Below are 27,081 nucleotides of genomic sequence, written 5' to 3' on the forward strand. Positions count from 1 at the left end.
ATAGGGTAGGTAGTGGAAACAGGAGAGAGGAAACTGTGTTAACAAGGTTGAGGTTGGGACATTGTGCACTAAGCAAAACATTGAAAATGATAGGGAAACACCAAACAGGCTTGTGTGAGGGATGTCAGGGGGAGGAGTCAGTGGAGCATGTACTTTTACAGTGTAGGAAGTATAGGGCACAGAGAGAGATGATGAGGAATAATCTGAGGGAAATTGGGGTGCAAGAATTCACATTAAAAGGATTACTGAGTATGGTGTGTGTGTGTGTGTGTGTGTGTGTTCTGTTATTAATTTTGATTTGTTTTGGGGTTTTGTTCTTGTTTTGTTTAGTTTTGGCTTTGAAGGAAATTAGATTGTAGGCCTAAGTGTATTGTTTGATCCACGCTCCGGAGCAGAAGGTGGCGGTAATGCACCATTTAGCTAGATGCCAACCGCCGTAAAACCATAAGAAGAAGAAGAAGAAGAAGAAGAAGTCACTTCCTGTGTGACTGTGAGCGAAAGAAGCGGCCCTACCTGCAGAGAAACAAAGAGCAACTGAGTGAGTCTGATTACGTTGTATCCAAAATAACTTATTGGAAATGTTACATTTATACCAGTTTGTAAGTGAGTTGTAAAACGACTTTAATATCTTTATTTTACCATTATCTAACTTCGCTGGTAGGGCTATGTTCGCTCATTACACCTATGTGCTAGGCGGTAGCGGGAGATGTATTGTCCGTTAGCTCACTAACCATTAGCTTCAACAGAAAGGTTTATTTAAACATATAACCAGTTTTGCTCTCTCCAGAAGTGGGGAACAGACTGCAGAAACGCGTGTTTTGTCTGTTTAGTAGTTTTTAGAACACTACTGCTAGAAAATCCACTGATTAAGATAGCCGCTTAAATATTATTGTGGGGAAAATGTGTCCCCGTGTTCGCAAGGATGGCTAGAAGGCCAGGCCGGGTAAGCTAACGTCCACAAAGCTGTACAAGCCCCGTCAGCCATTGTTTCATTAGTCGTTGTCGGTGTTAATCACTTTCAGTTATCTACCTATGTCGTTTTTTGTACTTGGTCTACATAACGACTAATTGCAATATTAGAGTGATTGTAGTGAATCTTATTTGTTTTTTTTTGTTTTTTTTGTTTCTCTCTCTCTCTCGCTCTCTCTCTCACCTCTCGCAACCAGTATGTGTGAGAAATAGCCTGCTCTCTTGAATCCAAGATGTCAAGTAAGTAAACATGTAAACATTTTATGAATCACATTTATCATATGAATAAAACATGTTTCTTCATGTTTGGTAATTTACCATCTATACATTATAAGGCCTGTCAAACGATGAAAATAGATAAATGATATCGCATGACTCCATAGTCCATTAGTCGCATAATGTACCTTAAAGGGATATTTTTGTGATACATTCTTATCAACACGGAAGGGAACAAATATACTTGCTTCATGCAGATGTGTGTTTTATAATTGCAACAATCCAAAAAACAATGACAAACACAGTCCAGAATATTCTCTTGAATAAACTCAGAGGACCTGAATGTAATACTAATACAATGTCCAACATGACACTGAAACAATACAGTGTTAATCAGCCTGCGAGCAGTAGCCACCCATTTAGTTATTGCTGTTGAAAGGTTGTCTCGTGTAGAGATGTCCAGGCATCTCGGCTGCAAACTATCCTGCATATGCAGACTGGGTTATAGATTAGAAAACTCTGTTCTACTGACATTTTCATCAGTGTGTTTTATTTAGGACTATAACAAAAACTATAATGCTCATGCCCATCCACTCACATAGTCCAGTACTCACTCGGGGCAGCTAATCTAGACCGATCATCTTATAGTAGCCTATAGCAAGACCCTTGTATTGTGCCCTTGAACTGCACCATGTCAAAGAATAAACCATTGTGAAGTCTCATTTCCACCGCCTGGACCCTGACTGTTGGCAGCCAAAGTGATGGTGGTCACACTATATGAGCAGAGGAAGTCTATGTCTGGTTAATGTGTACTTTAGCTGACTTTGTTGGGTCCAGCTACAAAGCAAAGGGCTTTGGGGCAGCAATCAGCTTGGCTCAGTTTTGGCCTGCAAAGTCTCAAAAGTCACCTTGAGGAGGAAGTTGGTGTCAAGCATTTGCGTAGGGATGGTCCTGATACTGTTTGTGCACTTGCATCATGTACACATGCCAGGCTATATTTGCACTGGTTGTGAAACTACCTAAAAGCCAGATTGAAGCAATATTATTCACTCAGCTTCCCTCTTTAAAAAAACTCACAAAACCCAGAATCATTTCAAACATGGATTTGGCAATGGTAGAAGATTTGACGTGTTCAGGTGAACTGTGCAGTACAGCAGTATTATGAAGGGAAAAAAAATCAACAAATAATTCAAACACAAATGCATGATATTTGTATAAACCTGTAAAATTGGCCAGAAATGACATTTGATTATTCCTTCTAAAAATCACAATGGTTCGAACCAACTGTCTGTTTTAACATATAACATCAACAGGGTTTCCAGTAAGTCGGAGAGACTGGCATTTTTTGGCAGCAACCTCACACACAGACATTAATATAGTTAAAATGGCATTTGCGGGTGCTCATAATTTTAAAACAAGACAATGATTATCTGGTCCCTGAGTCAATGTTTGGCTATAAGATTGAGAGCAATAGGTAGATAGCAACAGGTTGAGACCTAATGTTAGGCCCTAGACCAAACGCAAGCACCTATTTTATGGTTATGGTTTGGTAACAAAACAGCACAGCAGCGCTTTCCATATCCATACTAACTCCATATTTAACTAATGGCATAGTTGTCGTGATCCCTGCAGTCCTATCAAAGAATCTCCGCTCCACACACTACTTTATGAAATTAGGCTTTCTCTCTGCAAAGAGAATCATCCTTATGAACTGGAAGCAACACAAGCCCTCATGTTTTGCACTATTGGAATGGATTAGAGACTACCTGGACTGCTAAGCATGGAACATGCCTCCAACTTGCTCTTTGACTATGACACGAACACTCAAGGACACTGGGATATTGCGCGGATATTCATAGGAAAAGAACAGCACAACACCAATATGCTTTTGTAAAGCTGTCTATATTGTCCTGCAACCTCTGTTTTTCTTTTGTTATTATTATTAACTAAAACGCTATAATGTAATACATCAGTGTACACCCCCCCTTTTTTAAAAATTTGTTTTGTAACTACGTGAGTGTGTGTGTGTATGTATGTTGAGCGCAGGTGGTGTCTGGGTGTGTGCCTCTGGGTGTGCTGTGAAGTACGTGTGTGTTTGTGCATTGGTGAGAGGTATGGTTGGATATGTACATTGCAGTGCCACGCAGCAGACTTGTCATTCCTTTTGCTTTGTTTTATTATGAAAAAAAAACAATCTCCACCAGTTTGGTTACAAACGCATATCATACTGTATAACCTCTTCACAAAGTTATAATCATTTAAAAAGCTTTTGTTAAAAGCTCTTATGGTGACGCAGCATTACAGGAAACACTGTTTTCACCCACAGTAACTGAACATGACCCATGAAATGGCTGGAAGTGAACACAGTGCAACAGTAAAACACAGCAGATGTTTGAAAATACGGGATGAGAGAAACTAAAGAGATCTTAAAGCTTTTGCAGGTCCATTATGGGCGTGGCCTGGTGCACTATAACTAGTTTGATGGAAGAAGCAATTTGGCACAGCATGGCTCAGATAAAATTGCTGGTGGAAAAACATCAAACATGTTCCCGTAATGGACTGACTTTTTGCAGTGTCACTGCTCACCATGCTATGATTATGTAAAATAATCCACATATTTAAGGAGCATTTTACATTAAAAAACAAGATGAAAAAGCGTATCAATTCTTAGAATAAAAAAAAAAAAAAACTAAACTTTTGTTATACAACATTTGTGGGGCCAGTGGGCCCCAATTTGTGCAGCCCTGTTTCAGAATCAGTATGCTATTATCTAAGCCATTCCAAAAACTTTATTCTGTGTGATGTGACATGGGTTTCTCCATGATGCTGTTGCTTCATATAAACCCCTTAGCCTGCCTATGTGCCTCTCCTCGCTTACTGAGTGCTACAGGCCAGAAGCCTATTTCACACAGAGACGACGCATTATCGCTGCAGCGGCTATTCGCCAATCCTCTGCCGTTTGGTCATTCATAGAGCGAAGCATCACAGCCTTAAAGACAAACCATTGTGTAATTCACACAGAAAGCCAGCGCTGTGGCTCCTAAAGAGGCGTGACGGTATATGTCATGATAAAGATGTCTGTGTGTTTTTTGAGGTGTTTGCCCGGTGTCCTCTTGTCAATGTAAACATGTAACCACCGACTGTTTATAATCGTGGATGCTGTTATAATGTGTTGTGACTGAGATTCTTACCCATCATGCAGGGTTAGGGTCCATTAAGTTTTTCACTCTAAATTACATAATCACCATCAGTATACTGGACGCTGTCTGACTCTCTCACTCGCGGGTGTTGGATGCTGTTTTCTGTGGGAAGGTTCACTGAAGTTATGGTTTGGAGGGCTGAGCGTTGCAGGGATTTCTTTATTTATGTATGTATGTATGTATTTAACAAACACTTGGTGAGTTAATGTTTTTTGCCGGTGACAGACAGTTTTTTTGGTCAGAAATGTGATGAAGAGTCGGTAGGACAGGTGGGAGGATGGATGCTTCCTCTCTATCGAGACGCTTCACCTCTACATGAAGGAACTACTGATCAACTTGAACCAGACTATTAAAGAAATGGGAGCTGCCTTCTTTTCTGACCTGATTGTTAGCAATAAACATAACCCAAGGTTTTTGTTTACTATCAACCAGCTTGTAACTCCATCTCCTCCTGCTATTCATGCCTCCTCTCCTGCTGACTGTGAAAAATTTCTGTCTTTTTTCATTGGCAAGATCGATAGTATATGGTCTAATTTTACTCTGTTCTTCCCCCTGCAATGTTCAGTCATCCTGTTTTACTGTCTGATCTTGCTCATGTCTCTCTACAAATCCTTTCAAAAACTGTAGATAATACGGTCCCTTCTCCAGTCACTGTGACGTTCTACAACATTTTTAAAAACCATACTACCTGTCTTGGGTCCTAGCTGCTTTCTATCATCAATTCCTCATTCACATCAGGGTTCGTACCTGACCTCTTTTAAATTGCCAGTATTCAGCCACTTCTTAAAAAACCCTCTCTCAACCCAGACCAGTTAGGAAACTACAGACCCATCTCCAAACTTACCTTTTTAGCTAAAATCCTTGAAAAGATAGTTGCGGACCAACTCCTGAAGCTGATAGAAGCTCATAGAATCATTGACAAATTCCAATCTGCCTTCCACCAAAACAATAGCACCAAGACAACATTACTGAGAGTGTCATTCTTATGCATGCTGATAGATAGCTGATAGCCAAATGTTTGATCTGACTGCAGCCTTTGATACTATCGATCATGCCATTTTTCTGGATAGGTTACAGAATTGTGTTGGCATTTCTGGTGCAGCCTTAAATTTGGTTTTATTCCGATTTGACTAATAGTCTTTTAATGTCTGCATTAATAAATAATCATGTTTCCTCTTCCGCTCCCTTGCTGTGTGGTGCCCCTCAGGATTCGGTTCTTGGTCCAGTCCTGTTCTTCCTGTACATGCTTCCTCTGGGTCATTTGTTCAGCCGCTTCCATGATATGTTATCCCACTGTTATGCGTATGATGCACAGATATACTTTTCTGTGAAACCCAACAACCTGAATCAACTGTTCTCTCTCCACAAGTGCTTAGCTTCCACTAAAGACTGGATGTCTCTTAATTTTCTACACTTAAATCTGGAAAAAAACTGAAATGATTTTATTTGGCTCTGATAATTTTGTCACTACAGTTGATCAGATTATTGGATCACTACGCACCAACATCAGATCCACTGTCAAGAATCTGGGTATCATCTTTGACCAGCATATGACATTTGACCTTCATGTTACAAAACTTGTCCATTCCTGTTTCCTGCAGCTATGAAATGTGGCAAATAATCAAAAGATTCCAGTCCTCCAGTGATCTGGAACAGTTAATTCAGAACTTCATTTTCTCCCATCTACATTACTGTAACTCCCTCAGGGTTCTCCCCAGACAATGGAACGGTGGCGCAGTGCCATTATACTAATTTTCAATGTTAGCTGCTTTGTAGTGGGTGAGTTTGACGAGCGAGCGTCTGTTCGTCTGTCCGCCCCTGTCCCCCTGTCTGACGATAGTGGGTGAGGATGACGAGTGAGCGTCCGTCCGACCATAGCGACCAACTCTGGCTGTCCAGATGTATATTTATATGAAGCCCCCCCCCCACTCCTGTTCTTGCATCCTTTCATCAACTTTCTGAAGACTGAGATCAGTTGATTAAATGAGTCAGGTCTGGTGTGCTGCTGCTTGGTTGAAAAGAAAACCTGCAGGGTTAGGGTTAGTGGAATAGTTTGGACATGCCTGAATTATAAGATCTTACTGATTACATATAAGGCACTTCATGACCTTGGCCCCAGTTATGTTTCAGATCTCCTTGTTCCTCATTCCACTCCTGGGCCACTCTGCTCCTCAAATTTTGGCCTTTTATCCGTTCCACACTCTATCTGTAAAACTAAAGGTGACTGTGCCTTTGCTGTTTTAGCTCCAACATTGTGAAATAGTCTTCCCCGTTCACTTAGATTAACTGAATCTGTGGACAGTTTTAAGTGGCTGCTCAAAACCCACCTCTACAGGCAAGCCTTTTAATAATTTCCTCGTTTGTTTTCTCATCTGTTGTGCATCTTGTATTAATCCCTCCCTTTTTTTTATCTTAATCCCCTGTTTGTTCTTCTTGCCCTCTTTGTGTGTGATTATTAGGAATGTCCCAATCACGTCTTTTTTGCCTCGGAGTCATTTGATTTTGAGTATCTGCTGATACTGAGTCCTGATCTGATACTTCTGTAATACATTAAAAAAAAGGGTTATTTATTTATAAATTTGTGTGTGTGTGTGTGTGTGTATGTATATATATATATATATATGTATGTATATATGTATGTGTGTGTGTGTATATATGTGTATGTATGTATGTATGTATATATATATATATATATATATATATATATATATATATATATATATATATATATATATATATATATATATATATATATATATATATATATATATATATATATATATATATATATATATATATATATATATATATATATACATACATACATACATACATACATACATACATACATACATACATACATACACCATCTATTGCTGTTAACATTGCTTTTCTCCTTTCTCATGCAGAGCGACCCTCCTACGCCCCTCCACCTCCCCCTGCCCCAACCACAGTAAGTGTCCATCACTCAGTTCCAGGCTCAGTCTTGTCACTGTACTGACCACAGGGTCATGATAGCTCTCTACGCTCTTTTTGGTTCCTTTTATCATTCTTTCTTACTGTCTTATTTCCTCTTTCTCCACATTCAATATTTTTTTCATTAAATTTCTTCCTCTGTCTGAACGCACAGGTTGCCACAAGCTTGTACGGTTCTCCATCATTGCGCTCATGCTTGCTTTTTCCACTCTTACCACCACTTTTTGAAAGGCTTGCTCAGAAGGTGTTAACGTTAACCCCAACTCTCATGTCTTTTGGTAAAGTTAGTCAGGACTTTCTTTTCAACATGAAATTTCTGAATTTAGCACATGTGTACAGTAATAGGACAACTTGCTTTTTATTTCCTTACATTCAGCAGCAGGGCAAAGCATTGTGTAAAGTTGAAATGCAATGGCGTGATCACATGTCAATAGGGGATGATCTGAGCCTGTCCTGATTTACATGCAACCGTTACATGTTGTGCACTCATTCTTAATGCCAGTCTGCTGGCCAGTTGCCTTTTATTACCTTGCACGATGACATCATGGAAAGCAAACAAGCAAAACAGCTACATATATTTTCATGTTTTCCCCCCTTTTCACTTATTTATGTTTATCCCTCTTCCTCCTCTTGTTTGTGAGCCATTTCTCATTCGTGTTTTGTCTCAATTGTCTTCCATCAGCAAATGCCTTCCACCCCAGGGTTTGTGGGCTACAATCCTTACAGCCATCTGGCCTACAACAACCTCCGCCTGGGAGGGAGCTCCGGAGGCTCCAGCAGGGTAATGAAATGATGGAGGGATTTGGAAAAATAGAATGGGGACGGGTGCAGGTTTCAGTGGGAGGGTAATCACAATCTGCCCTGTCTAACTGTAGGGGCACAGATATGGAGAAAGTGGAAAGAGAGGATTTAAACAAGCTTACAAGATGGGGCTTATGCAACCACAGGTGGATGATCACATCATCAATAACGAAAGAAAATTGCGGAAATAATCTGGATGCATTTGATCAGAAGAAAGAGACTGAGTATGGTTTGCACTGTTTGGTAGTGGAGACTGCAACAGACTATGGTCAGAAATCAGGGCTATTTAAATTTTTCCCATATGGTAATTTGTGTTAGAGTTGAGCAAACCAATGTATACATACATACGTACGTACGTAATATTAAATATGCCACTGTTGGGCTTAATGCACAATGTAAACTGTTTTGTTTAGTTGACCAGTTTGACTTATAACCACCAAAACTATCAGTTAAAGCTCCTATTAGCAAGATAGTAATGCTGATGTAATGCTTTGGGTTTCCCAACTCAATATGCGGGTGCTTTGGGACTGCTGGTGTCTGAAAGCATCAGCATTCGAATTACGTTAGAGAAAATCAGATCTTGCTAGTAGATCTTGCTAATTTTCTGCTCGTGATATGAAACGTGATGCTTCAGATCAAAATGACAGGGAGCTTCCTTGCCTGCAGGCAGTGGGAATGGGGTCATTACAGTCAAAAGTCCTGTTAAATTTGGTGGGACTTTTCAAAGCAGGCACTATAGTATTTCAGTGCCTTACATCGTGCAATTTTCTCTCAATTCAAGCCGCAAATAAGATGATTTGAATCCTATAAATGAGGAAGTAAAACACAATCAGTCATTGTTATTTATGATTATTAGTCAATTAATTTCCTCACAAAATTTTGTAAACACAGACTGGTGACAGCAGGCTATGCATTTTCTTTTTTTCTTTTTTTTTATTGAAGGCATGAGATTGATGCCTTTGTTATTTCTGATTGTAAGGTGCAAGAGGCAGAATGTCATACTTGTGTTGCAACAAACTGATTCCCCGTAGGATTAAACGTATGTTAAAACCTGGACTGGTCAACTCTTTTAGAAGTATGAAAACAAAAAGAAAATGAGCAGAATTCAATCAAGAGTAAGAGTTTTCCAAAACATGTTTTATTTATTATCCCAGCTAAACCATTAATTCCATTTTTTAATAGCCAAATGCTATTTTAAATGCTGCCAAAATGTGTGCCACTTTGTGCTGTGCTTTATGAACATTACATGCTGTCCTTGAAAACATGGTGTCAATTCATAAAATACAACCAGCAGCATTTACTGGAAATAATATTCAGCATAACAGAAATTATTATTATTATTATTATTATTATTATTATTATTATTATTGTTGTTGTTGTTGTTGTTATTGTTATTATTACTGTTATTACTGAATCTGATCGGAGTTTATACATGAATACATCTGCGACACAACAGTCAATAAATGTTAACATTACTAATGGATGGTTGTTTTTACAAAGCCACCTTTGACTAGGAATACAGGACACGTCAGTGCAAAGTATGTCAAAGTGTTATTTCAATGTATATCAATAATATGTTTGACCCACTATTTCTGGTAACATCTACCAAGGATAGCACCTTTTTTTAAAGGACTACCGGTCACAAGCATCTTTGTTAATTATTATTATTATTATTATTATCATTATTTTTTTTTGCATTTTCTTTTGCAAAATGAATCTATGAAACAGTAGCCTCATTCATGCTGCCCTTTCAATGCGGGATCTCTTTTATGTTGGTCTAATCGTGTTCAGCGTGACGGCTAAACAGATCCTTCATTCATCAAATAAAAGAAAAATGCCCCACGCTTCAACCCAAAAGCAAAAGTTACATGCCCAAACAATAGTAATGTGGTAGCAGGTTGTGTCCTTATCTTGTATGAGGGGAAAGAATACTCCAGTTAAATGTGGAAAAGCCCTCTGGATTTTTGTCACATTTCTGCCCAAAAACAGTTTCTGTCCCTGGCAGAGAGATTCAAGCAGTGGTGTAATTTTGATTTAGTAACTTAGCTTTGTCACTTTCCATAATGCATGGTAGGTCAGAATCCAGGAAAACATTACAGAATTCATATGATTGTAAACAGTTGGTGGATACATGTTTAGGTTAACAGGTGGAAAAAAACACACGGAAGGCAACATGATGTGTACCGTTGTGCCTTTTTTGCACCAGCAACACCAGGATGCTAGATTTAATGACACCCCGAAGCAGCTTCAAGCTGGTGGTTCTTGGTTCACTGTGAACAAACAGGTGTCGAAAAAGGCAAGCCTTCTCTGCGGCGATAATGCAGAGTCTTTGTGTGAAAAGGGTTAATATCTACTAACCCAAACCAAGCTTTCTTACCAGCCATTATGATTCAACAACATTTAAGGACAAAACGGATACTTTTGGTGAGGTGACACTGCCCAGTGCTTTAGTTTCATTACATGTCAAATGAGCAAACAGACAGTAAAACTTCTAAAGCCCTACCCTGTCCTGTGCTCATAAGAAAGAAAAATGTCATCAGTGTGTTTTCCTCTGTAGTGCAATGGATTAAGTAAAATTGCAATATGCTTCAACTTGCAAAGATGCCACTGGTGTGCTGACTCAGGCTTTTCATACACTTACTTTTTAAACACGTCTGAGTAGACACCATGCACATTGCACCTTGTAGATGCGCAGTGCAAATATCTGAGCAAAACTGACATGTATTATTTTTTTTTTGTTGATCTTTTAAGTCTCGCAGTAGACTTTTCAACCAAGCCTCAGGGAGGATATCTGCAGCATGTGGCGTGTCGATGTTTTCATGCCATTTGGGTACAGTTGACACTCTGGCCTATTTTGGTATTGAAATTATCAATTTCAGGCACTTTTTTGGGCAAAATTTGTAGTTGCAAGTATTGATATTGAGAGGTTCAGACATATCCTTTTTGTAGAGGACACTGCCATCCACATGGCAGTTGGCCTCCTTTTGGTCACTTCGATGTATATAAATAACCTTTTCTTCATGGTTCCTCAGAACGTGGTAGAAATTGAACAGAAATGCACAGTAGGAATTGTAATTCCTGATGTACGTCCTATTTTGGCCACAGAACTCGCATGTTTGTCTCCACCTGGTGGCCATTGAACCCTCTAAATAGGCACAGTCTTCCCTCTCCTTGTGGTTTGATTCCTTTTTGCCATTGGCTGCTGAAAAATATCATTAACATCCATACGTGCATTTGAATGAATTGACATGCATCATAAATGCGTTTATCCAGCTGTAATGAAACATCCAGGACCACTTGATTTATTGGCATGTTCACATGTACACATCTTATTTTGCCTTTACACAAGCCTTGCCATGATCAGACCAGCATCAGCTGATGTTTATGACCATTTTCTATTTTTCTCTCTGTAAAACTATATGCCTTTTGTTTGTTTCCCCTTCATCTACATCCCTCCATCTCCTCATTCACACTTTCTCCCCTTCTTTGTCCCCCTTCTTCTTCTCTTTATCTTCCTTCAACAGAACTCCTCAGGCATCACCGTCCCAAAGCCTCCCAAACCTCCAGACAAGCCACTGATGCCTTACATGCGGTACAGCCGGAAGGTAAGCAGGAAGGTAAGACACCCATCCATGGTGTCTGCTTTTACTGCTTGTCCTCCCATCCCCTGAAGAGTTGCAGGGGTTTTAGGGTGGGAAACAGCCAAGCCATGACGCCTTCACCACCACCTCAACCACCTAGTGGACGCTTTCCACTATCCTGTTGGCTCAACGTAGCCTCCTTTGTTTGTCAATCATAAAGAGAAATTACAACGTCTCTTTGTGTTTCCGTCTGCAAGCATGATCTGCTCCTGCTTTAATTTCCCCCTTTATGTGCTTGTCGCTTTGCTGCCTCTGTAGTGTCAGAGTTAAAATTTTAACATTGACTAGTACATAAAGACAAAATCTAGTCCAAACATTCATGCTGCTTTAAAAACAGTGATTCTGTCTTTAGAAATACTTCATTCCATTCCATCCAGTCTTTTTTGCCATGCTTGACACGAGTCCTCAACACACTGCAACTTTAGAACACACACAGTCAAAACAGACAATTAAGAAACATCCTCACAAGTTTGACCATAAGGGTGCTCTGATCAGGATTTTGCAGGCAGATTACTGTTTGCTTAAAGTAGTATCAGCTGTTACAGATCAAGAGGATTTTTCTATGCCTATTGTCATCCAGTTGCTAGTTATGTATCTGGACAAGTTTACAGGGACATGGAGTCTTGTTACTCCAACCTCAGGGTACCTGTACCTCCAAACTGTACTCGGCTGAAGTTCTTCAGTGCATTTAGTGTAAACTTGTGTTGTCACATTAAATGGCAGGTCACGGCTTAACACTTCATGTCCCTCTGACGAGACACATTCAGTCCTGTTGTGTATTAGCTCTATTAGCTATCAGCTCCTGTAGCCAACACACAACGCAGCACACTGCTGCTCAACAACCGTTTCATAAGCTGTCCTGTTGACTTTTGCATGATTTTTTGTAAGAGTGCACCAATTGATTGGACACAATTGTAATCAGCCAATATATGTTGTATATAGTTTGACTGGTGGTTTTTATAGAGCCCGATCAGAAGATTTGATCACACAAGAGAGCTTCTGTATGCAATGCTAAAATGCCACACACAGTACAGGACTGTTACCAGCGGCTAATTATCGCTCGTCCTTTCAATATCAGTACATATTTTCATCTTGGTTTAACCAGTGGAATATATTTGGAGATACATGGACTGGTACCATGTAACAGTTCTCATAAGATTAGGTTTCACACTGAGAGGCCAATCAGTGATTGCAAGTAGCCCTGGCACAGCGCTGTGGAAAAAGAGTAGAGCTTGTACCTGAGGTAACCAGGTACAAGCAGTGGCCAGGTGATGGAGTAGTGGCTTTAGGGCACAAAGACCTTAGACCTTTTACTGGAGCACCCCTACTTATTTATGTCATATTTTATCCCATTTTTAACCCATTTTATGCGCTTGTGTTTGTCTTTTTGCCTGTCCTCTGAAGTTGCAATGGAGTGAGCTCTCTGGACCACCATAAATGAACATAACCATTATGCCAGTTACTAAAACTGTCCAATAGGAACTAATTTTTCCTTTGCACTTTTCCTCCTTTGTTTCCTACACTCTCGTGTAGTAATCTAACTTACCATTAACTGCACTTCCCCTGTGGTAACCATATGTTCTTTTTGTGTACGTGTGTGGGGTGATGCCCCTGCTTTTGCATGTGTGTTTGTGTCTTGCGTTGTGTGCACATGCAAGGTATGGGACCAAGTGAAGGCATCCAACCCAGACCTGAAGCTGTGGGAGATTGGAAAGATTATCGGAGGGATGTGGCGGGACCTGACTGATGAGGAGAAACAGGACTACCTGAATGAGTATGAAGCTGAGAAGGTGAGTTGTCTGAAGTCTGATTACTGCTGTGGTTAGCGCTGCAGTTCATTTATGTTTTCTGTCCATCTTTGGAAGCAAAATTATCTTGATGGGAAGTAAAAATGTGTAGCTCTTGAGATACTGTGCATTACTTTAACACTGTTAGTATCGTAAGACTTTTCTTAAGACACACATTTGTCATTTCTGACACTTCAAACGAACAAACACAAAAAGGTGTCTCCTTTAAATTCAACTTCCTTGCATTTTTTCTCTCCCTCTCAGATCGAGTATAACGATTCTTTAAAGGCGTACCACAACTCACCAGCCTATTTGGCCTACGTCAACGCTAAGAATCGAGCTGAGGCCGCCATGGAGGAGGAGAGCAGACAGAGGCAGAGTCGTATGGACAAAGGAGAGCCATACATGAGCATTCAGCCCGCTGAAGACCCTGATGGTCAGTTTGAGAGATGAATGGTGTGCATCAGTCAGATTTTCAAAGAAAGAAAGATCTTCACTGATATTAATACCTAAATATAGAATGTGTAAACAAACTGACCCTCAAGGACAACACAATTTTATACTGTTTAACTGTGTTCACATGTGGTGAACCCTGCCACCTTTCTGGCTTCAGTGTTCTGAAACCTTATTTTCCTCTGAGAATAGCTTTTTTAATTCACTTGTGGAAAAGGTATTTCTGAGTTACCTCATTAATATTGTAAAGTGTTGAAGTTTTGAGTTTGAATTTCTTCTCCAAACCTACATAGTGCCCCTTTTTAAAAATGTGTTAAAACCATCGGCAGAAGTTAAACTTGTGCACTGAAAACACTGAGTTCTTGTGGGCTTCTTAAACAAACAAATGCTTAAAGCATGTTTGAATGGAAACCATCAGCCTGGCCTCCCTGTCCTCATGGTGATCTGTAAAATATCCATATCTTCCATCCAGACTATGATGACGGTTTTTCAGTGAAGCACACAGCAGCTGCTCGCTTCCAGAGGAACCACCGGCTAATCAGTGACATACTCAGTGAGATTGTGGTGCCTGATGTCCGTTCGGTGGTCACCACAGCCCGCATGCAGGTCCTGAAGAGGCAGGTGCAGTCTCTCATGGTGCACCAGGTAGGTTGCACAGACTGAAAGCAGCTAAGTAGGTATTTTTCTGCTTAACATAAAAGCTTTATTGTTGGAGAATGTTGTCCTGTGCACATGGTGAACAAATGTCATCTACTGATGAACTTCAGAAACTCTTTGCTTCACCAGGGCCTCTTTTGTGTTTCAGAGGAAACTGGAGGCAGAGCTTCTGCAGATTGAAGATCGCCACCAAGACAAGAAAAGACGCTTCCTGGAGACCACCGACTCATTCAACACTGAACTCAAGCGGGTACGGCCAGACTTACTTTGACACCTAAGTGGGAAGTAAGGATGTGTGCGATTAGTTATGTAGTTGGTTGCTCCACAAGTTGTCACCATAAATACCAGGTGAAACCTTACACAAATTTGTACACATCTGCATTATGGCATATACATTGTTTGCATTGAATTGCCATGCCTTACCAGTCAAATATTGCATCATTAAAAAACAAGCATCCCTTTGTAATGTTTACAACAATTTAATCTCAGATGGTATAGGCAGTATGATTTTGGACAATGTTTAGCCTTATGGATTAAATTATGACCAGCTCATTAGTCAAAGTTTAAACATCAGGATCAGGTTATATTCTCAGGGTGTTTGTAAAAGATGAAAATTAAATTAAAAGGCCATTAAAAAGTATTAAGTCATCTGACAAGGTATTAAATTTTAGAACCATTATCCAACTGAGTTTTTTCCATTTGTGGCAAGTGCAGGCCTATCTCCTAAAAATCGCGGGAATTTATTTACATATATTATATGTGCGAGTAGGACTTCAGAGGTATAGATGATGTGATGTCAGACAGTGTGTCACGCGGTAAAACAATGTGCGCCTAAGTCGATGGTCCAACTGGATAGCACTTTGGCTTTCTGCCAAAATTTTGCTACTATACTATATAGGGCTGCAGCTATCGAATATTTTAGTAATCGAGTATTCTACTGAAATTTCCATCGAGTAATCGGATAGAACATATTTTTTTTTAGTTAAAGAGAAATTATAAATATAGATGAGAAAATAAGACATTTCACGTAATAATGAACCATTTCTTTCACTTTTTAGACAATCAATGGCTTTATTAGATGCACATTGTTTAAAAGCCATAGCAACTGCATCTCAGGAATTGAATAAAATAAAAATAAATAAAACACAAATATAAAATAAAATAAATAACTTTCAATTTAGTGCATTTAAGTACCAAAAACATTTCCATTAATAATAGAAAAAAAATACTTTGGCTATACAGACTTTATAGGCATAACAGTCTCCTTTGGGATTTTTTGTGGCATAAAGGAGGCAAAAACATTTGAACTAGAACAAGTCCATGCATCAATTCAATAGTTTAGTTTTACACATTTCTGATGTGAGTGCAGTGCAATATGCAGAAGATAGGTAAGGTAAGGGCCACACCTTGCTATGTCTTACTCATGGCATGTATGCCAACCTTTAAAGGAGAACTTTATTGGAATGAAGGAAGGTGAGCATATCAACGTGCTCAGGGCTGAGGCTTGCCCTCTTCTTTGATACAATGTTACCTGCAGCTGAAAACAGACGCTCTGATGGCGTTGATGTGGCTGGAATACACAGCAGGGACCTTGCCAGCTCTGCCAATGTTGGATAGCGTGCTGCATTCTTTTCCCACCATGTCAATGGATTCTCCTTCTTGGAAAGGGGATGTTCTCCAAAATACATTAAGACCTGTGGAATAAGTGTGACAACAATTAAAATGTTTTATTTATACAGTATTTTTGCATTATTGCATTTTATATTAAGTCATTATTTGTAGTCCAATTTTTCTATCATCATTATTGTGAAAATTGTTTATGAGCCAAAATTTAAATAACATTTCCTTCACCTCCTGATGTACAGTTTGGAGTAACTGCTGCTCCTCGTCCTGTTCTTCGTCACTGGTGGTGGAGTCTGAGTCCAGGAATGATGTCATACTCTTGGCATGTCCTGCTGTTGGGGTGTCTTGTGCTGTGCTGTTGTTTGCCCCATGTTTACTTGCAGTGGGCTGCCCCACTTGCTGTTTGGCTGCAAGTGCCATGGCTTGTACTGCACTTTGGACTTTGAGTACTTCCCCAGCAGCCAAGAACCTCAGTTTCCAAAACCTGGGATCCAGAGCAGCAGCAAGTAGGATGGTGTTTGGAGATTCGGGAATAAACTCAAGTAGTCTTTGCCATCTCTCTGTGACCTGTTCTGTTGCATGAGTCTGGAATGATCTCACAGGTGCACTCTCAAATTCTGGACTCTGTATGTTTTTTTTAAGTTTTTGCACAAGATGTGGAAGTGCTGAGAGTGTGACATATTGTTGTCCACTCATAAACACTGTGGCTGATTCAAAGGGCTCAAGGACCTGGTTCAGCTCCTCAATCAGATTCCACTGTTCAGGTTTGAGGTCCAGGTAGTGTTTCCCTCTCTGGGTCACTGCTGGGTCGGAAAGTGTGGCAGTCACTGGCCATCTCTGTTCTTGAAGCCTGGACAACATGGCATAAGTGCTGTTCCAGCGTGTGGAGACATCTTGCACCAGCATGTTTTCCTTGCAACCCATTTGTTTCTGCTTGTCCTTCAACTTTGTGCATGCCAGTTCACTTTTTTTAAAGTGTTCGACAAGGCTTCTCGCAGCAGCAACACACTTGGAGATAGCCTGGTGGTATTTCAGTGAGTTTTGCACAACCAAGTTGAGGGTGTGCCCTGCACATCTCACTGATGCCCATCCATGTCTTTCTTCCAAAATCTTTGCTGCTGCTACGACATTCGCACCGTTGTCATGGACGACAGCCTTGATTTTCTTTGCTGGAATGTCAAATTTGGCAATCACCTCCTCAATCCACTCTGCAATATTTGAAGCGGTGTGTCTCTCTTCAAGGGGCATCGTCGTCAGGGAGTGGGACACCATGTTCCAGTTCTTTCCAATATAGTGACATGTCACTCCCATATAAGCCTCTGTTGCGATGCTTGTCCAAATATCAGTAGTGAGCGCAATGCTGTTGGTCTCTTGTAGAGCCTGCTTCATCTTGGTTTTGATTACTTCATACTTTTTCTCCATCTGTTTTGTAAAGAAAGTTCTTGATGGAAGCTCGTACTTGGGATGGAAGGTTGAAACCATTGCTTTAAAACCATCATCCTCCACAATGCTTAGTGGGCGCATGTCTGTGACAATCATGTTTAAAATGCTATTTGAAAGCTCAGCTGCTAGCACGGGGCTACATGATGGCACTTTGTAGAGAAATTTGTCCATGTGAGACTGTGATGATTTACTGAAAAAGAGAGATGATAATTTGTTGATTGACATTGAATTTTCATTTTTATCAACCAAATTTTAAGTTCTGAAGTTTAAAGTTAAAATCTTGATGAGATTTTGCAGTGTTCAATAAAATTATGATACCTGCTTGGAGCACATTTTTACGCACCAGTGCTACTTGATGTTTTACCCATCAATGACTACTGAGCTAAAATTGACAACTACCCAGTTAGCTTTCTTATGTTTTCACCCTCATCACTATCTACAGCACTGTTTTTACAGATTAAATAAAGCCTGTATGAAAGGCACGTTAGCCACGCATCGATAGTAGTCATAATTTATAGAAAGCAAGCCCTCCGCAGGGCTAACGTTATGTTAGCAAGCTATAGTAACGTCCATCTCATTAATTAGCGCTACAATCACTTTTTTACCTTGTCTCGGGTGACGGTCCTCCGCTCTCGGAATAAACGGGGTGCCTTCGTTGGAGATGCTGCAGCATTGAGGATGTACTATTGTGGAACGCAAGCGCTGTCTTGCAGTGAATGCATGTGAAAATTCCCCGATCATTTTTTGTAATCGAATTATTCGAATTACTCGAGTAATCGTTTCAGCCCTAATACTATACTACACCCATGACTTTAGGACTTTAGTCATGGGGAAATGTAGTTTTTCGGACCTCTGGTTAGAGGACCCAAGATTCAAAGACTGGCTTAGGCCAGTAGTTGGTAACAGCTGAGAGGCTTATTGCCACATCTGTCAAGAGACGATGAATATCACCTGGATGGGAGTGAATACCGTCAGGTCACACATGGAGTCTATTAGCCACCAAACAAGAATACGTGGACGTAGTGAGCAACTACCGATTTCGATGTTCTGCGCTAGTGCAATGGCTACATCACTGCTAACCTCCACCGCTCTCGCACAAGCCACTACCAGCGGTAGGCCAACCAGCACCATGAACAGACCTATGACAGACGTCGGACAGCAAACTCTATGCCCCACTTCAACATGGTGAGCTGAAGTTCTGTAGTGCCTTGAAACAGTAACTAAACACCGCGCATGCAACTCTAAATGAGGGATAGGAGAACTCTTCCAGAACATGTTTACTGATTCAGAGATGGCAAAATCCTTTGTGTGGCAAGGACAAGATGAGCCACATCATCAGATTTGGCATAGCACCTTACTTGAAGAAGAAACTAGTTGCAAGTGTCAACAAAGCTGGACCGTTTGTCCTCATGTTCGACAAAAGACGATAATAATACATATTCAAAAAAAAAAAACAAAACAAAAAAACAGATGGACATATACCATGGAGGATGGTTGTTTTACATAAGGTATTTTGGTTCCAAATTCCTGGCACATGCAAGGGCAGATGACCTGTTGCACCACATCAAAGTAAGTATATTTTCTTATTATTAGAATTATTAGTATATGCTTACATAAGGCATTGTTTGCATTTGAACATTTTCATGGATTTGTGATTTAATCAATTCAGCCTCCTGTTAATTGTCTATAATAGTGGCTATAATATTGGCAAGTTGTAAAAGTAACCTAGTTACTTTATGGAATTTGGAGTAGAGTACCTGCAAAATAAATATACTAGTTCAGGTTCAATAGCTCCAGTCTGGGCACAAAGTAGAAGCAGAGCAGGCAGGCCACAGGATCATGCTCAACCTCTCATACTGGCTCAATATCTAGCCCAGTGGTTTTCAAATTTGGCTTACCAAGTTCCACCATTGTGACCAACATTGACCTACAGTACCATGGCTTGTGAAGTGTTATAACCTTACTGTAATGCTTAATCAGAAGGTTGAGCATGGGTCTGTTAAAGCCAAACTTTAGTTATAGGCATGTTTGACAGATTTTATTGTGTATGTTTGTTTAATGATTATTAACCTAGTCATAAAAAAAGTAAACTTTTGAGTATCACCATTATGGAGCCACAGTTTGAGAACCAATGATTTAGGCTATTACTCTGACAAATCAGCTGACTGAACTATGTTTCAGCATCAGGTTTGATCAATGACCTAGCTCACTGTCGTATGTAGCCAAACATCTGACTCACATTGTACTTCAGGAAAATGTAATGCCATAATTGTAGGCTAAGCTTCAATGTTGAAGCATATATTACTGTCTGGATACTAAATGCAGTTAATTTCAACAATACATTGTTATTTTAACTTTACTGTATTTCTGTGACAATTCACAGGAATCTGTCGCACAACTGAATATGAGGCAGCTTCTGTCGATTGGAATGGATGGGCCAAATGTAAATTTTAAGCTGATGGATCTCCTTCAAAAGGAGCATGCTGAGCTACATGGAGGTGCTCAAATCATCAGTGTGGGGAGCCGTGGACTGCATACCCTCCACAATGCAATGAAGGCAGGCTTTACAGCATGGCAGCTTGGAAAAACTCCTGCGAGGGATGCATTTTCTATTCCACAGTGTTCCTGCCCGGAGAGAGGAATTCACCAGCCTCACCGGGTCCTCTTGCTTTCCCATTCCTTTCTGCAGCTATAGATGGGTGGAAAATGTGCCAGTGACAGAGAGAGCAATAGCAGATTGGCCCATGCATGGCTGCTGCAGAGAAGAAGGTCCAAAAACCCAACATGGTCTCATACAACACCATCTTGGCAAGGGGATCCTCTTATCATCCCAAAACTGGACTTCTTTCTTGTCATATCAAGAAGCTCTAACATCTTCTTAACCAGATACCAAACAGACAAGCCAGTGTTGCCCTTTTTGGCCAAAGATTTGACCGAGCTCTTGATGGTAATTATCACTCTTAAGATTTTGATTAATTAATTTGAATTTGATTAACCTGTATCAATTAATAGGAAGAACTTAGTAACTAACTGCTTGTTGTCATGATAAGAGTTTACTGTGGCGGGTTGGGAAACGGGAGCTCCTACAGGACAAAATTGAGGTGTCTGAGGAGAAGAACTTGGTCTTCCTTAGAAATCTTGACGTGTGTGTGTGTGTTTTGACGAGAATATTTGCAGTGCCTGGTTAAGATGGTTAGGAAGCTGCAGGAGAAATGTCCCTTGAAATTCCCTGTAGTCTGGCAGATTAGATTGCACAAGAATAAACAGAGATCCTGAGTGGTACATCACACAGATGAAGAGTATAGTGCAAACTTTCATCCAGGGAAAGCAGTTGGTAAGAAAATATTGTATAGGACCAAATAGGTTATGCAAATTGCTTAAGGTCTTGTGCTAGAGATTTAAACACGATTTTCTGCCTTTTTACCCTGAGAAGCACGAAAGTGTCTTGCTTTTGCCCAATTAAATGCACTTGTAGCTCTATGTGGATACTGTTGTGATGCTGTGATGTATGTACTTTGTCAAATGGGTTAGGGTTAACCATGATGAAGCAGTTGACTGGAATGTATTAATGACATGAATAATCATATTTTAATCTTCCTGTCAATATTATAGGCGATGTCATCATTCAGCAGTTCACATCCTTCCTCGCTGAAGTGCTCTCCTCCTGTCCCATGGAGGTAGAGAGAGGCATCTTGGTTAACAAGGAGGTGGAAATGTGCAATCTTCTTGACAAAACTCTTGAAGCACAGAGATTAATTTGTGATGAGTTCAGTGACTGTGGTGGCATTTTCTCTCTCTCTCTCTCTCTCTCTCTCTCTCTCTCTCTCTCTCTCTCTCTCTCTCTCTCTCTCTCTCTCTCTCTCTCTCTCTCTCCTGCTACAGCAGTCCTTTAATTAAACATTTCTGTTTTAAAACCTTCCCTGGTTTTCATTTGTCAGTTTGTCTTCACTGAGATATAATGATAGTGAAAGAGTGTAGCTCTGGAGAAGTGGTGTGTGCTCTTCCTACACATAACAATGAAAACATTTTTTGTCTTGGGTTATGGTCAAATAACAAATTGTTACTTTTTTGCCTTAATAAAAACGCTGACCTATACACAAAGTGTCCAGTAATAAAAGGTACTTGATTTGAATTGTAAGCATTAATACACTTATTCACTCAAAGTTAAGTGACAAAATGACTGTAATCTGTTACTGTTCTGGTAACTGTTCTGTTACCCCCAACACTAAAGTTCGAAAGGTTGGCACTACAGTGTTGATATTAAAAAATATTGTAAAGGTATTAAGATATTAAATTCAGCTTAAGAATTTCTGTATATACCCTGATTCTAGATCACGAAACATCCATTTGGAATAATGTATAACCACAGGCTCATGTTATTTAATTACTCCTGAACTGAATCTGAACTTCAACACAGCAGAAGAGGATATCGTTTGAGTAGTTTGCGTTCTAGGGTTAGAACACTAAAGGAATACAAAAGGAGCCAAATGCTTAATGTTTCCATCTGACTTCATGTACACTGATCTGTGAACCTGTGTCTTGTTCTCACTACTTTGGTTTTTCATTTGTGTGGAGACTGCTCAAGGTAAACTTGTGATCAGAGGATTGAAGTTTTGTTTACACGTGTTTCCTGTGTCCAGCTGTGCAGTCAGAAGGTTGAAGTGGACATGGAGAAGCTGGCAGCAGAGATGGCTGCAGCTGAAGAGGCAGCCAGGCGTCGGGCGGAGGAGAGGGAGCGTGAGGCAGCCGAGCAGGCAGAGAAGGCTGCTCAGCAGGCTCAACAACAGCAGGAGGCTGCAGCAAACAAAGCTGCTGAGCAGAGCAGTGCTAATGCTAGCAGCACAGCTAACACAACCTCGGGGACCAAGGAGGAGGACAAGCTCACACCGATGGAGACAGGTATGGACAGTAGCCCATTTCACACAGAGTGGCCACATTACCTCCACAGCGGAGGTTCACCAATTCTCCGCTGTTGGCAGACCAAGCAACTGCAGATCCAAAAAAGGCGTGACGGTACACACAGTGTTTTTCAATACGTTTTACCTGGTGCACTTCTGTTAATCTAAACATGTATCCACTGACTTAAACATATGGATGCTGTTATAATGTGTTGTGATTGAGAGCCTGAGCCACCATGCAGTCTATATTTATCACTCTGATAGTACCTCTATTAGAAATGTCACCCCTCTCCGCTTCTGATACTCACACAGAGGAAGGTGTGGGAAATTGCCATATTTTTATATTATTTACACTTGTAGCAAAAAACACATAGAAATGTCTTTTTTTAACCAAGTGTTAAGAAGTGCTTACCTTGTTCTGTAGTGGTTCCACTAAAAACAAAGTGTTCACTGTTGCATCACACTATGCCATACATCAAAACACCCATGTCACTCACTAGGCTGACTGCATATGGCAAGAGAAACACAATGAGTAGTCAGTGGAAGTTCTTGTAACGGTACGCAGGAGGCACGCAGGAGTGCAGTGGCACGTGAGAAATACGGAGAAAATTGAAAGAGAGACAAAAAAAAAATGGCCAATACTATGATAATTGGTGGCATAAGTTTGAGGATGTGCCATATGACAACAAAGCTGGTGATAGAACTGTAAATTCAAGGTAAAGTTTAGCTTTTGCTTTTCAGCAGACTGAGAACAAAACTTGTAAAGTTCTAATAAAGGTCTCTGACTCCAGAATATATTCCTTGTCATAACAGTCAATCACTGGGAGAAGCCCCTGTGTGGAGATATTCTTAGAGATGTAAACCTGCGCTTCTCCTGGTGTGGAGAAGATCCGCTCCTGGTTGTTGTGGGTGATCCTGAAGCGAGCCGGGTAGAGGATGCCATACTTAACTCCTTGAAGCCCTCGGAGTTGTTGTCTCACCGCGTTGTAACCTGCTCGAGCTCCGGCCACCTGTGTAGTGTAATCTGGGTAGACAGAGATGATCATCCCGCCCACTTTGATCCACTCCTTCGTCCTGGCCTTGTGAAGGATGTTGGCACATTCCTGGGAGTAGTGTAGGTGAGCCACAATGACGTGCAGCTGGTCTCCTCATCTTGGTGCTGGCTGTAGTGAGCGATGGGATCTATCCAGTACCGGGGCCTCCTCGAGGTCAATTGCTTTCTGTAAAGGCGCTGAAACAGCAGTGGCAGAGCCGCTCTGGCTCTCCGGTACCCCAACAATCCTGACATTATTCCCCCTTGATCTGGCTTGTAAGTCCTCACACTTGTTTTGCAATGATTCCGCTTGTTTCTGGAGATTTTTAACCTCATGCTGTAACTCTGCAACATCATCTGTGCAGGAAGACAGGCTCTTCTCCACTTCAGTCGTAGTGTCTTTTAGCGAGGTTAGCTCTTTTAGCAACTGAGCTCCGGTAGGATTGTAGTTTGGTTTTTACTGTATTTATGTCTCCGCGAAGCCCTATCATCTCCCTCTCCAGCACCTCTCTGATCTCCAGTTTGATAATATGACCTATGTCTTCACGTAGCAATGTGAGCAACTCCCGCCTGAAGGCCTCGGTTGCTAGCACAGAGGTCATGTTGGCGGGGGTCGGGCTATCACTGCCCCTCGGGGATGAGCTCGGGGCACTGGGCCTCGGTGCAGATGAAGCGGTGTTGCGGTTCTTTTGCGCTTTACCAGCCATTTCCCATTCTCACATAAATGTTTTTATAAACTTATAACGAGATGTAAATGAAATGAAAAAAAAATTGTGCTTTTTTAATGTTTTTTAGAAAAAAAGGTTCTGGAGAGCTCCGACACACACGTCTACTCCATAGCCTGCTCACTAGCACCCCCAATGCATGACTTCTGCTCCATTCAGCTGAATTGCTGTGTCATGCTTTGGCATCCACCACAAATAGATGTCCTGCATATCTGTTCTGGACGGCTTCGAACTGCCAGAGCTGGGATGGAACAGATACGCAGCGCAGGGCACCTGGTAGAAGTTGACACACAAACTAGAGTGAAACCTATCAGTGCCACTGCCGTGGCAGAGCCGTATGACAGCAGACACGTATGGAATTAGATTATTAGATTAGATTATTAAAATGTCAAAAATCCAGGAATTTGGGAGAACATAAAACTCATTTAAAAAATAAATCTTGGAACTTGCAATCAAAAAATGTGTCAAGTAGTGTAAAATATTGGTCTTTTACGCTTCTAATAATGCATCATTCTGTTTATGGTTCCCTCTGCTGGTCTATGTCCGCTCAGACTTTTGCGCTGACTCTCAGCTTTGCAGTCTCTCTGCACCTGTGTCTCGTTTGCACTCCCTAAATTTTTGTTTGTAGTTTTGGCACAAACCACTCGGGTGGGTGGGCTTTTTCAGCAGAGCGTCTCCATTGGCTAATCAGTTTTTGACTGACACCACTCAGTACCCACGTGTAGATAGCTAGCACGCCCAATGACCCCAGCTTAAAAACGGAGAACATGTATCTGGTAGGATTGCCATTGTTTGCTGAAAGTGAAACCTTCTCCTTCTGCACTCGGAACAACTTTAGGACCCTCCCCCTCCTCACATTAGGCACTTACTGTGCCATTCCCCATTCCCTGCTCCTCACACACACATTGCCACCTGTAATTCCAGATTGCAGATTCTTTGATTTGCCCCTTCCACATGAAAGTGTGTAAAAAAAAAAAAAAAAAATATTCACTGGTCGCACATGCACGACTTAATGTAATATTTGGTCGCACTGTCTCAAATTTTGGTTCTAAAATGCAACCATTTGGTCACAGTCTGGAGCCCTGAGTCGGCAATTAAAGTTGAGTTTCCAAAGTATATGACACGCTATATATGCCTGTATAAATCAGCACACGTCATTTATGTCAATTAAAGTGTTTTGTTTAAGATAATTTTGTTCTTTTATGGCATAAATGAGAAATCCCATTATGTTCTCTAGCTAGCAGGTTGAATGCTTGTTATATAAAATCATTCCGAGAATGACAGAATGCATACTGGAATATAACCTCGTAGACTGTGATGTTTCAACATACTTACAGAAATACTGTTGTACTGAACCAAACAGGATTTGAATTCCAGACACAGCCAGTGGCCAAGCTACTGTACTGATGCTCTCTCCTGTGTACCAAAATTTAGTTTGAGGAGATTTTAAATTATTGTGATAAACAGTAATACTGTGTATCATGATACATTCTAAAAATATCAAGATATTATGTTATGCCCGTATCATCCAGCTGTCCTCTAACATTCATTTGATCGTAATCAAATCACCCTCTCTCTCCTCGATCTCCTCTCCAGATGAGGCAACGCCTGCAGAGTCTTCCTCAGATCCCCAGAGTGCTCCACCTCCTTCAGACCGCCCCTCCTCTGCCTCTGATAAAGCAACCCCTCCCCCTGAGCCCCCCAGGGAGAGTAGCACTCCTAGCAGCAGTGCCCCCAGTGATGACAGCAGCAGCAGCAGCATGCCCCCTCCTTCCTCTGATGGCACTCCCGGTGCAGCAGCCCCTGATCTCCCAGCAGCCCCAGAAGCCAACTCCAGTGCAACTAATCCTGATGTGGCTGCAGCACCTCCGCCTCCCCCTGCCTCAGAAGATGCAGCCCCTCCTCCACCACCACCACCACCACTGCTATCCCCCAGCCAGAGCAGTCAACAGTATGATATGTAATAGTCAGTCAGATCTACAGTGGTAGCTGTACAGTCCTCTGTGTTCTTTAGCTCTCCTGAGTTGAGAGTAGGTGAAGAAGACATGGGACTGGTATGGTGACTATCATTACAGTTATAAATGAGAAGCAGTGAATGGTTGAGGATCAGAGGTTCAATAATTAATATGTCTTTGATATAAGAGTGATGTAGGCTTTTCATCAGCCAGCCTCATGTAGCTGGACCAAACAACGATCAGGATTTCACTTAATGTTTCCTTTTTGAAGTCTACTGCCTGGTTTGATGATGTGAGTGACTGGATTGATATATCGCCAAAGAGTACAATAGCCGACCTGATGCAGTTTGTGCTCCAGTCACAGCACAATCCTCTCATGTCACAGGGTGGACTTTTTAGGATGACCACATACATCCTTCAAACAGGATGCAGGTGCAGTGGGGTATAAGTATAAATAGTCAGCAGTGACCCATCTGGCTGCTTGGGTGTCTAACTCAACACTTTACATCACTAACTGCCGTCTGTTATCTTCCAAATCCATTTGCAGTCAGCCGGAACATTAACTTCATTGGCAATAAAGTTGACCTTTGACCCAGGTTTTATTTCAGCTTAAAGTGAAACTCTCACCAAAAAGCAACCTAGGCTTTATTTGTCAATGTGTATGAGTCAAACCTCTGTGTAAAAGCATAATTGCGACGAAAGAG

General features: G+C 41.0%; 2 protein-coding genes across 3 annotated transcripts; one reads left to right on the forward strand and one right to left on the reverse strand.

Annotated features, from left to right (window-relative positions):
- Positions 1-506: 506 nt before the first annotated feature.
- LOC119013531 (SWI/SNF-related matrix-associated actin-dependent regulator of chromatin subfamily E member 1-like) lies at positions 507-26,959 on the forward strand. Of its 2 annotated transcripts, none has more exons than XM_037088155.1 (11): positions 507-538; positions 1,167-1,209; positions 7,295-7,338; positions 8,044-8,142; positions 11,687-11,779; positions 13,462-13,593; positions 13,855-14,026; positions 14,516-14,688; positions 14,849-14,950; positions 22,407-22,665; positions 26,019-26,959. In XM_037088155.1, exons 2-11 carry the CDS (start codon positions 1,203-1,205, stop codon positions 26,384-26,386), a joined length of 1,449 nt encoding a protein of 482 aa, XP_036944050.1. In that variant the 5' UTR covers positions 507-538; positions 1,167-1,202; the 3' UTR covers positions 26,387-26,959. The 2 variants fall into 2 exon arrangements, with proteins under 2 accessions (XP_036944050.1, XP_036944051.1); XM_037088156.1 differs by having other exon boundaries at positions 11,687-11,767.
- On the reverse strand, positions 14,957-21,380 carry LOC119013530 (E3 SUMO-protein ligase ZBED1-like). The gene is made up of 2 exons (XM_037088154.1): positions 16,552-21,380; positions 14,957-16,394 (listed from the first exon to the last, which is right to left on the reverse strand). The coding sequence occupies exons 1-2, from the start codon at positions 17,989-17,991 to the stop codon at positions 16,143-16,145; spliced, it is 1,692 nt and encodes a 563-aa protein (XP_036944049.1). The 5' UTR covers positions 17,992-21,380; the 3' UTR covers positions 14,957-16,142.
- Positions 26,960-27,081: the final 122 nt, after the last annotated feature.

The sequence above is a fragment of the Acanthopagrus latus genome, chromosome 23 (assembly GCF_904848185.1).
Source record: "Acanthopagrus latus isolate v.2019 chromosome 23, fAcaLat1.1, whole genome shotgun sequence".
In the NCBI taxonomy this organism is placed as follows: Eukaryota; Metazoa; Chordata; class Actinopteri; order Spariformes; family Sparidae; genus Acanthopagrus; species Acanthopagrus latus.

What these genes read in the sequence shown, in the direction of transcription:
- LOC119013531 (XM_037088155.1), top strand. An exon ending in GCCGGAAGGTAAGCAGGAAG is followed by an intron (nt 11,780 to 13,461) that starts GTAAGACACCCA and finishes TGCACATGCAAG; the next exon opens with GTATGGGACCAAGTGAAGGC. An exon ending in AGTCTCTCATGGTGCACCAG is followed by an intron (nt 14,689 to 14,848) that starts GTAGGTTGCACA and finishes TTTGTGTTTCAG; the next exon opens with AGGAAACTGGAGGCAGAGCT.
- LOC119013530 (XM_037088154.1), bottom strand. Translation starts at nt 17,991, where the DNA reads ATGTCAATCAACAAATTATCATCTCTCTTTTTCAGTAAATCATCACAG. An exon ending in TCCAAACTGTACATCAGGAG is followed by an intron (nt 16,395 to 16,551) that starts GTGAAGGAAATG and finishes CTTATTCCACAG; the next exon opens with GTCTTAATGTATTTTGGAGA.